General features: G+C 38.2%; 1 protein-coding gene across 2 annotated transcripts in view; it reads left to right on the top strand.

Moving 5' to 3' along the window:
* Positions 1-12151, top strand: part of agmo (alkylglycerol monooxygenase) — a 43234-nt gene that overhangs the window by 15493 nt on the left and 15590 nt on the right. For both annotated transcript variants that reach the window (XM_061222965.1, XM_061222973.1), the window contains exons 4-10: positions 2716-2819; positions 5350-5445; positions 8497-8563; positions 8694-8759; positions 8843-8922; positions 9858-9992; positions 11747-11863. In XM_061222965.1, the coding sequence (XP_061078949.1) occupies positions 2716-2819; positions 5350-5445; positions 8497-8563; positions 8694-8759; positions 8843-8922; positions 9858-9992; positions 11747-11863 (665 nt within the window). The remainder of the gene's footprint in view (positions 1-2715; positions 2820-5349; positions 5446-8496; positions 8564-8693; positions 8760-8842; positions 8923-9857; positions 9993-11746; positions 11864-12151) is intronic.

Below are 12151 nucleotides of genomic sequence, written 5' to 3'. Positions count from 1 at the left end.
ACAGCAATTCCTGCGACGAAATTGGCAAACCAAGGTAAGATACCTCAACTATACACAGTGCAACAAAAAAGTACTTTCTCCATTACCTCACTATTACCATTTACTTCACTGCTTTACTGTAACTACTACAGCAGAGTATGGGGGCTCCTCATGAGATTCCCACTGGTGTCATGACTAACTGTCTATCTACAAGTGGACTCCCAATACTGGTTCTTTCGCTGGTACACTAGCAAATAGCCACTTCGTATGGAAGTTAATATTTCACAACTCATTCTTATTGGTATTATATGTTATTATAAATGGGTAAAAAATAATCCATTATAACCTTTAGTAATTTGTGTGTATTTTTAGCTTGGCAAATTTCTCTTTATAGGATGGAAATTAGTAAGCGGCCCAGCTAAAACTGAACCAAGCGTGGCAATCGTGTGGCAGAGATCATTTTACCAGTGACAGCAGGGTCAGTGTGGAATTCATTGTAATGGAACACAGCTTTATTTTTTATAAACCCAATGGAAATCTCTCATTGGTGTGGAAGGAATGGTACGCAGAGTAGGGTTCTTCGAGTAATCAAGTCCTCTCTGCAGTGGAATCCTTCTTTTCCTGTTTTGAGGTTTTTTCTTTCCCCACTGACATGTGTAATCATGGATAAAACCACATTTTTTACCATTCCCTTCGCGTGTCTAATCAGAGAAAAGCCACCAAATGACATGGAGACGGAAGAAGTGTCTGTACTGTGTTTATTCAGCTCAGTTATTACTGATGAGTCAAATATAACTTAGTTTAGCTAAACCTGTCACTTTCACTTTTAAGAGCAATATTCTATTGGAAACAATGCAACAAAAAAAAATCACAGGGGCTAATCATTTCCTGTTTTTGACAATGAAAATGATGAGAAGAGGCATTGTTTGTAAGGAGACTATCATTGTTAAAATAATTAATATTGCTGTTTTCCCTTGTGTGCAATTATCTGTATAATTGGAAATTTTGGTTGCACCCCACTCTTATACAAGATAGGTGCCATTGACTTCTATTTGGTTTGTAGATGTTAGTTAGATGTTAGCATTTGTATTCACATACATCAAAAACCACTGGGACTTTAGGTGACATGTAAACAGCTGAAATAGTTAACAAGGAGGTACCTGCTTGCTAACTTGCTAGTGAATAATAATAGTATCAAAAAAAAGTCAGTTAATCCCTTATTCCATGTTTTCATGCCACGTATCTCAAATATACAGAAATAAAGCAATATTTTATATGGGTTGACTTATTGCTATATTAGACAGATTTTTGCCACATGCTGGTATATTCTGATTGGTGGTCAGCTAGCCAATAAAAATAACAACAATTGGTCAAATACTGTATGCATCACCCTACAAAGCTTTCTTTCAGTCAGTCCGGCCATCGTTCAGTCCCAGGTGTACAGTATAGTATATCACTGCACTGAGCATTAGAATCAATGTGATGGACGTCTTTGATTCATTGGTATGCTGAACATTTAAGCATAAATATGCTGCTGGTTTTTTAATCAAAATATTTTGTATTATAATTATGTAGAATTAAAAGTGAAATGGTAAACTGGCTTACCTGGGTTTTCTCTGATTTTGAAATTGATTATATATTGAGACTCATGGTGGACTGGGAATTTCACTAAGAATCCCACAGGTCAGCACTGCGGCTGTTCAAGATGGTGAAATTGTGGAGTAGCGCTGGCTCACTCACTCTCTTGCCTGTTTATTCAGCTGGGTTTCATCTCATTGTTGGGTTTTACTATGGTTTTGATAGAGGTTATGTGTTGGAAGAAGCCAGTCTTTAACCTGAGCCTTAAAGCTGGTCACGTGAAGTGTGCATGTTGGCGTACGCTGTTACTGTCTCTACTACTCTCTTGTAATTTAATCACTTTGCAGTTCATTGTAAAGGCACAATTATTATACATATATTGCTTTTTTACTGCTCAAAATGTATTGGCTATATGTAAAATGTCCTTCATGTGTTTAATGCCTCATCCTCCTTTTTACATTATGGAGTCGTAAAATGTCAACTTTAATCCCTCATTTTGCAGCTCAGTCTAGGCTCTAAATAACTTTGAGAAGGTACCTTTAAAATATAACCTTTTTCTGAGATAACGTGCAGTAGATGGGTTCTGTAGCCAAGTGTGAGTTAACATTAGTTTCATTTTAGCACAGCAGAAAATGCTTTGCCAAAGTGTACAGAAAGATTGCGTGGTCTGGAAATAACTTGGGGAGAGTTCAGCTAAACCTACAGTAACAAGCCTGGTTAGTAAATGGAGATTAATGCTGTAAATATCACAACAGAGAAAGGAGGAATATGAACTGCAGGGTTATTTCTGTCGGCCTGAGTGTAAATGCTTCCTTTATAATTATCCTGCCATGTCATGCCATAATATTATAAAAGTTTAAAACTTAGTCAGCCAGCTAGTCTGCTAAAGCTGAGTTCACACGACTGTGTTATTCCTTCTGACTAGATGATGTTAAATGCATTTCATCTTTGTGTTCTATACACATGGCAGGTTTTTCAGCAAAATCAGTTCCCCCCAATTATCTAATCATTTGTATGCTTGACATAAAAATTTAGAAGATACATGGTACCAAATACTCACATACGCACAACAGATTTTTTCATTAAAGGTACGTTTTTAGATATTGTAAATAATGTAATGCACAGAACTAACTGCATGCACGCTTCCCTCACCTCCAGAGTTGAACGTCCTGTGGGCGGCCCACCAGGCCCACCACAGCTCCGAGGACTATAACCTCTCCACAGCTCTCAGGCAGTCTCTGACACAGCAGCTGGCATCATGGGTAATGTTACTGTATCAAAACACTGTGGCTCAGCCACACTTTCATGGTCACTAGTGGTCATTTTATTACTGCCAGAGCCAAAATAAAGGTTACTTTTATGATTATTACAGTTTTTATAGGGGCACAACAAGAATAAAGTAGTTAGTACTGAAAATATTAGATTCTGCTATCTAATCACCATGACAGTATATTTGAAGTAGTGCAGACCTGTGTATCCCAATTCTGACACTAGGGACTCATTGAATTGATATGAACTGTAGTGAGCTAAATATTAATCTGTGATACACCTATGGCATTTGGATTTCAAATCAGAAGATGAATCCAGGACAAAAGTACAGACAATCAGCTCTTATTTAATGGCATTTACATTTGTACAATATAAGTTTTACCATTTCACAGAAACAGCTATTTTTGTCTTGAGTCACCCCATTTTCAGCTGTGCAGAATTAAGTTTAGAAATGGTTGACAGGTGTTACAGGAACTGTTACTTTGGTGTTTCCTTTTGCATGGATTGTTCACACATAAAAGAGCAGTGAGTGTCTAGTCTTGGTTTAAGCCTACTGTATATTTTAATCTGTGCATTTGGAGTCTGTAGAAGTAGAACTAGAGAAGTAACCATGGCTTGGAAACTGCTATGTACTGTAATCTGTAAACTGAAAGAACAGACGGATTCATAAAGACCATAAACTGGGTATATCAAGTAGGCTACAGCAGTTTGGAAAGCCTTGAAAAAAAGAAACCACTGTTGTACTTTAAAGATCAGCCAAAGAAGATGACAGCAGTCGATGACAGACAAATAAGAGCTGTTAAGAAAAACCTAAAACAATGGTTAGTGAAGTCACCAGCAGGGTTTAGAGGCCAGGTGTGAACATATCACATGCCACTGTTGACAGAAGCATTATAGAAGCTACACTGGAAGATGCAAACCTCTCATCAGCAGCAAGAATCGAAAGACCATGTTAGAATTAACCAAAAAACAAAATACAGTCATGAGCCAGAAGAACAGCCCATAATCAAAAGTGTACTGTAGCACCTCATCTGCAAAATATGGAGGAGGTAGTGCCATGATTTGGGCATGTATGGCTGCTTCTTGAACAGGCTCACTTGTCTTTATTGATGATTTAACAGAGAATGGCAGCAGTTGGATGAATTTGAAAGTGAACGGACAGATTTAGTCCAGCTATGCTCAAAGAAATTTCTCCAACCTCATCGGTTAGCACTTCACCCTGGAGCAAGACAGTGACCCCAAACATATTGCCTTTGCAACCAAAGCATTCATCAATGGGGAAAAAGTGGATGTTTTGGACTGGCCACATCAATCACCCAATTTAAATCCAATAGAGCATGCATTTCACTTGCTGAAGAGGAGACTGGAAAAGAATTTTGATGAAGGCCTGGAAAAGAATTTTGTAGGAAGATCCCAGATGTTCGGTGAAATCAGTTTGTATGCAGTTGTTGTATTCAACGGTTATTCAACCACATAATAGGCTTTATTGCTTTGACACACTTAATTTTGCACTGCTGAAAATGGGGGGTGGGGGAATGGGGATCAACAAAACAACAGCTGTTTCTGTAAAATGTTAAAACCTGTAAATACTATTACATTACATTAATGGCATTTAGCAGACACTCTTATCCAGAGCAACGTACTGTTGATTAGACTAAGCAGTTGACAAACCTCTCTTCTGGAGCAATGCAGGGTTAAGGGCATTGCTGAAGGGCCCAACGGCTGTGCAGATCTTATTGTGGTTACACCGGGGATCGAACCACCAACCTTGCGATACCACTCATGTACCTTAACCGCTACGCTACAGGCCGCCACGCTATAAAACTATGACATACAGTAAAAGCTGGTTGTCTGTACATTTGTCTCTTCTTTTTGCCTTTTGATCTCAAATCGAAATGCCTAAAGCATATACAAAATGTATACATTTCACTCTGCTGTTGGCACACCACTGAAGTGTGCTGTATGACAAAAAATGAGTGGAGGTATAGTTGCAACAATGTTGCCCCTGCAGCTAACTTTCATGGCGGTAACGACGAAAACCAGCCATTCAGCCAATAATCTTTGCTTTCTCATCCCACTAATGTCTACCTACTGCTTAGGTTGCCTAAAAGCTAAATAGTATCTAGCACTGTACCCAGCCTGGTCTTGCAAGCCCCCAGTATTTCTGTCTCTACATGCCACTAAATGTCCTGGCAAGCTATTCCACACAGTGACCACTCTCGGTGTGAGAAAATACTTCCTAATGTCTGTGCGGAATTTTTCCTTTGCCAGTTTCTAATTATGCCCCCTTGTTCTGCTAACCAAACACAACTTGAAGAATGGCCTGTAGTTCACTTTGTTGATCGACTAATAACTTATCTTTTTTCTGTGACTTATATGTATGTCACAGGTTGTCTTGAAAAGAAACTTGTTTCAACCCTACTTTTCAGCAGGAAGAAATATGTTTTAAGAATAGAATGGTTTCATCCCCATAATGAAATGCCATGTTTTATGATGAAACCATTTCCTGCACTCCCACACTAGGTTTTACACCTGCCCATGGCCTTGGCTGTACCTCCCACTGTGTTTGCTGTCCACATACAATTCAACCTTCTGTACCAGTTTTGGATTCACACAGAGGTAAAGAGGGTTTGCGCCAATTATTTCTGAGCTTAAAATGTTCACATGAAACTGATTATTGGGCCCCGTATTAAGTTTAACCACAGTGTGCCTTGCTCTTAACAGCGACTATATTGGGTTGGCTATTATCACACACTGGGAACAACCAGTCCAGTTAATGGGTTTAGTGGTATTTGGGCTGAACTCCGGTTTGTTTCAGTTGGCTCATTGACTCCTGGAACTCCTGTGTTACCAAATTACTCTACATTTTGTGTTGTTCAGATTTGTTGTGTACATGGCTGAATTTCATGCTTTGCTAACAGATCTGTAGATTTCCCTGTTTTTATATGACTTGGCATAACCTCATATGCCTCTTTGCTATAACTATCCCCATACCCTCCTGCTGGTGTGGTAAGAGTATATGGCTGGAATGTATCAAAACATCACCACTGAAAGCGGCCCACCCAGTTCTGTTGTGAAAACAGACAAAGTGGAAAGCCTTTCTTAGCCATTGTCAGCAGGGGTGCTTCTGTTAGAAAAGACCAACTTCTAGACTTCAGTTTTCCGACAAACCATCCATATGTAGGAAATGTTGTGGTTAATGCAGTGTTTTTTCTGGTGAGATATTAGATCCGGCCCATAGGCGGTTCTGGCAATGACATGGTCCTGAGTAGAGATCCAGCCTTATTCAGCTGTTTTTGTAACGCATTGCCTGTTACACCTAGTCATGTTGGACAAGCTGTAGACACACCCGGCGAGTCACCTCAGCTTCTGCTGTCAGTTTAGATTTGTATTTTATTCTGAACAATGGTTGTATGAACAGAATTATGCTCCATTGCAATGCATATATTTAACTGTTATATTTGACTCTTATTGGACTTGCCCCATGCAACATCTATGTCATCTAAGTCATCCCAGACTGAATAAACTTTGTGTAGACAGACATATCTAATTAAGCACAATCATATGCATAATTTATTGGATGATGTATATCTAATAAGGATTCCTGCTGTAAAATCTAGCTTTTGGTTTGATCAGCTTGAAAATGTAGCTGGTAATAACCTGGTCTAGCTAGGTATAAGCTGGTAAGCTAGCCTGGCTCAGCTGGTCAGAAAGCTGGTCTAGCTGGGTATGAGCTGGTCAACCAGCTAGTGCTGGTAGCTTGCCTGAGCTGGTAACTGGTCAACAAGCTACCAGCTGCTTCAAAACATAGCTTGAGCCGTTCAAATCATGTCAAGCTGGTAGCTGGTGTGAACTGATCAACCTGCTAAACCATGTCGAGCTGGGAGCTGGTCTGATCTGGTCAACCAGCTACCAGCTGTTTCAAAACCTAGCTTGAGCTGTATTATCAGCAGGGATGTCATCTTGTCATCTTGTCTTCATATAATGATAGTGAAACTGAAGACCTTTCCTGTACCACACACTCTACTGCGGTTGATTCAAAGCTTGCTTTTGTGCCTCAGTTACCCTGGTAGAGATTTAATGGGATACTTCATTGTTGCATAAATTAAATCAAATGTGTGTTCAATAATAAATAATGAGTCTTTATAAAATAATTTACAACCAGCAGCATGACTAGATTTTTTATAAGTCACTGTGTGTATTGGTGTTACAGTGTTTGATGGTTCAAGGGAAAATGGTAAAACTTGTTATAACATCCAATAAAATGGATGCCTCTTTACAGATATTTTTCTTATGTCAAGATATTTATTTGCACAAAATTCCCGAGAGATCTAACATTTAAGCATTTAAGTGAGGGGCCTACTTTCATTCAAGGCAGGACCCAGTGGATCACTGCATGGAAATATTGAATCATAGAAAGGAATGTCCGGCCCTGCTAATGCTGTGTAAATTAATTTGATGATTTGGAAATGAAGATAATTGGAAACTGCAAAGTCAAACTATACCTTGAGAGAGATGAGGAAACTAACTGAAATCTCTTTGAAAAAAACTGATTGAAATCTGGGCATAATGTCAGAATTAAATATACCAGTTAGAAATTATTTCTGTTTGTCTGTCTGAAAGCAGATTTTGTCTTTGTTGAAAATAATGAAAAAAGGACGGGATCAGTAGCAGTTCACTGTAACAATGTAACAAATATTAACGTATTATTGTAATTTAATGGTAAACAAGGACATTTTTTTTTACTGTTTTTTACGGACAAAGCTGATTAACCATTGAGGCTGGTGCAGCATACAAAGGTAGATCAAATTAATCTGGATGTAACACCTACTGTATATGAAATTTGTCAAAGTCTATTACAAATAAGTTTTGTGATCTCTGTCCCAATGTGATATAATGTCCTTGTGTGTGTATGCGTGCATGTGTGTCTGTGTGCATGTGTGTGTGTGTGTGCGTGTGGGTGCATGTGCCTGTACATGCATGTATGTGAGTGAGAGAATGATCTTCTCTCACTGATTCTTTATAGTCTTGGCACTTCCCACCTTGCCTGTGTTTGTTTTACTTCCGATCTATAAATATTGTTCTTTCTGTCTCTATTTTGGAAATTTGGCCACCTTTCTCTTTCCGTAGCTGTTGGCGCTGAGTCCCGGCTCATCAGATATGAAAACACTTGAGCAGTCATAAATCACACTTCATAGTGGATTGCATTTGTTCATATGTGGACCATGCAGACCCTAGTAGAACCCTAGTGGGTTCTTCTCCACTGCAGTGCAGACATCAAACCAAATAAACACATTAAATGAAGGGGACAATAAAAGACTTTATTGTGAAATAATATGTATTTTGGGTTTCTGCTTGTTTTAAACAAAACCATGACCTCTACACAGCGTTCTCTAACTGCTGCACAGTTTGTACTTCCATTGTGTTACAATTGCTTTTTATTTTCTCACACAAAACATTTTGTAAAGCTGAGTGAGCAGTTGTACAGATGAACTTGCAGTATATAACATTCAAGCGGAAAGGTCACAGAAAGCAAAGGATGAAAACTTGCAAGATTCTGTGCATTATTTCCACTAGCGACTTGTCGCAGTCTGAGCTGCCTTGTGTACATTGCATATATTATTATTGTGTTTGAAAAAGAATACATTTGAGCTTGTTCCTCTTCACCAGGTCATTAGACACCTTGGCCCATTGGAGTGGGTAATGAACACACCCAGTCACCACAGAGTTCATCATGGTGAGGCCGTTTTTATTTACTATTTATCTATGGTGAGCAAAATATTGTAACATTTTTTCTGAAGCTTACTAAATTTGCTATCTGGGAATGCTTTTATTCACTCACATCAAAAAACTTGTATGACATGTAGGACGAAACCCTTACTGTATTGACAAGAATTATGGAGGAACCCTAATTATTTGGGACAGAATCTTTGGTAAGTGTATCCTTATCATTAAAAATGCAGCCATGATCATGGGCTTAAAACTGCAGAGTAAAACTGAAATGATGTTCTTTTAGGTACTTTTGCTCCCGAGGGTGATAAAGTTGTGTATGGCCTCACAAAGCCAATAAATTCATTTGACATCATCTATGTCCAGGTCAGTCTGCTTTGGGCTTTATTCTGAATGTACTGTATTTGAATATGAAGCTAAATCAATGTCTCGTTCTCGTTTATTAATTACCATTGCATATCTTTTGTATCTGTTTTTGCAAAATGCTTTTTAATTGTTAATCTTTCAGTAAAACATTTAGTCAGCTTATCATACACAGCACTTAGATTGTGTGCTAAATGACCGAGATCTTGAACTTACTGAACATGACATTGCAAGACACCTACATATTACATACAACATGTAAAAATAATTGAATTTGTATTCCTCTGACACCAGGGAATTTAACCATTTACAGATTTTTAAATTTGAGTTGAAATTTGAGAACTTATTATATTTTTGAGTGTCTCATAACAGCTGTTGCAGTGTAGAGTTTCTGAAAAGCACAAGATTGAATTAAACCCTCCAAGAAATGTACGGTGTTAGAAATTTATGACAGTACTATTCAGTACAGATAAAATAATGGTGTGTGCATTTAAAAAAATGTGAAGTTCCACAGTAACACCTATATTGTAAAGCACTGCTAGACATTGGTACTGTAAGTACTGTATGAACTCTCAAATATCTCCCCTGGTGGAAAATTCATGCTGTAACCATAACATTATTATACTTTATACAAACCCCCATGCAAAGGTGAAAGAGTCCAAATGGAATGAAATTAGAAGCTATTTAGGCCTGCTTCTCTCAAACTGATAGATGTTGGGTAGAGTGCCTAGAACGGTCTCTATGTCAAGATGCCTTGACTTGAATTTCAGGTACCACAAATCCATAGCAATTCCACTGTAAAACAAGCAGGAAAACCAATAATCAAAATCATGAAATGAATACTCTTGTAAACTGACACACACAATGGAAAACAAAAAAATTGTAATCACATGAAAGCAATGTCATATTTTTCTTTTTGTGTCATTTTTATTCCAAAGTTCCACTACTACCCTTACATCTGGCGGAGATTCTGGAGAGCCACCGGAATCAAACATAAACTGAGTGTCATCTTTAAGGGACCCAGTTGGAGACCAAACAAACCAAGACTTGGGGATCGTACACAATTACCTAAGGTTGGAAAGCATTATTTATAAGCAGTTACATATCTTGCAGCAAATGAACACACAAGAAATGTAAAATAGTGAAGAGGCATGTGGGACATTATGTTTGACTCTTGAGACAAAGGTCAGAGACCACCATGGCACCCTCTCACCTCTGGTACCTCTCTATATGTTCTACCTTCTCTGCTTTCAACCTGTCTGGATCAAACAGGAAAGGAAGACAGGCCTGTCTGCTGTCTTTAGGCAACACAAGTGTAAACAGTGAATAGTTTTGTGCCCTTACGCTTGAATTGCCTACTGTAGAAATGTCTGGATGAAAGAATCAATGAGAACATTAAAAAAGGGGTTTACAAGGAAATATTCTGCCAAACAAACCCAAAAGAAAGCCTTTGTAGAGTGAACAGAGTGAGCTCATTTTCACTTGTCTTTAAATAACAAGCTTGTGGGCGCTCTGTGCGGGATCAAACGCGTCGCTGTGTCGCTCTGAGACAGGGGATTGGTGTGGCCCTCCAGGAGCGTCAGTGGTTGGCTTTGAAATCGTGCTGACTGCAGCACATTATTCACTGCTCTTGCTTCACTGTAAAAAAAAACAAAAAACACTCTCGGCCTCACAATTAAACCAACCCTAAACTCTGCATGGTGATTCTACACATGTGGAGAGTGCAGGAATTTGACAGAAATATCTTAAAAGGGCAGACCGTGCGTGTTGATATTTCTTAGGGTACAAAGAAAAAAGGGTGAGCAGAGCTGGATCTGTTGATTTCTGAGGCAGAACAGAGCTCTTGGACTGAAATGCCTACCATGGTTTTGAAGTGAAGAAAAGCCACAGATGGCTAAACTCACAAGTCGGCTGCAGCAGGAGCCTCTGGAAGACAAAGGCTTTCAGGACCCTGAAATCATTTCCATCCAGCTATGAATAAGAAGCATTACTGAACAATATAATAACTGCCTGCAATTATTATGAGTGAATGCTCAGACGTTAAACGTACTATGGAATACCTTGTGCTGTATGGAATGCACATCAAGTTAAAAAATAACTGTGTGATTCAGTTATATTTACTATGGAGCTGAATGGATAATTGTTTTTCCTGAATTTGAAGAGCTGTCGTTCCTGAAAATATGTAGTTTTTTGTATTTTTGGGAGGTATTTTTCATTAACCATTGCTACACAATGCATCAGCATTGCAAATTATATTAATTCATGTGTAGCAGCAGGCAATGCTTTGAACATCCCTATTACTTCAGTAATACATATTAATAAATTTGTTGTATTGCATATTGCTTTGCTACAAGTCTGGGACTTATTTTTTTTTTTTACTTTAGCATAGATTACCAATGCATATCTAGCTGTTTACTGTAGTGACTGCTATGTAAAAAAAATCTCAAATTGAAATAATCCTCTCTCATGTTCATTATCAGTTGATGTTTTATCTCAAAATATGGGTGTTGTAGCATACAGTATATTCATTTTTGTACAAACTACATTTAAAACATATTCAAAAGCAAAGTAAATAAGGCTTTTCAGTGATGTTCATATTATGGATGTTCTTTTAAGCACAGACATTTTAGTTGATCTTTAATCATCCTGTAGGATGAGGATCAAAAAGAGGATCAAAAGTATGATCTCATATTGTTTTTGTTTTTTTTGGGTGATTGTTGCTATTACTGTATTCCCCATTGCACATGATATGAGGAAATCATGATATAGGCTACCAGAAATTTATCCAGTGGTTTAAAAAAATACTCCTGTTCTATCTCATTTATAGGTTACTGGCAAGGAAGTGCCATACAACCCAACTTGGCCACTTGTTCTGCAAGCGTATGTGCTCCTCCAGTTCCTCCTGTTGCTGGCTGTTTACACTGATGTTATGGCGATGAAGTTGGTTTGTATAATCCTTCAATGGATGTTTTTTTTAATTAGCTCAGATAATGGTTGTTATTTCTGGAGAATGATTTTTTTCAGATTTCTTTCCCTTTAAAATAACCTTTGTCTATTATTTTCCATTCTGGAAACAAGATGAATGTTCCAACAAAAAAAACGGAGAAAAAAGTATGTAAGTTCAGGTTTTCCCAGCAGTTATCTTTGGAAGTCTCTGCTCCCCAGGCATAGTTTTGGTTAGCCAGAATGTGTGGCCCCACCCTCCCTTGGAGCTGAAATGAAATGGCCTTTC

The sequence above is a fragment of the Conger conger genome, chromosome 1 (genome assembly GCF_963514075.1).
Source record: "Conger conger chromosome 1, fConCon1.1, whole genome shotgun sequence".
In the NCBI taxonomy this organism is placed as follows: Eukaryota; Metazoa; Chordata; class Actinopteri; order Anguilliformes; family Congridae; genus Conger; species Conger conger.
This window is presented reverse-complemented; position numbering and strand designations above follow the sequence as displayed.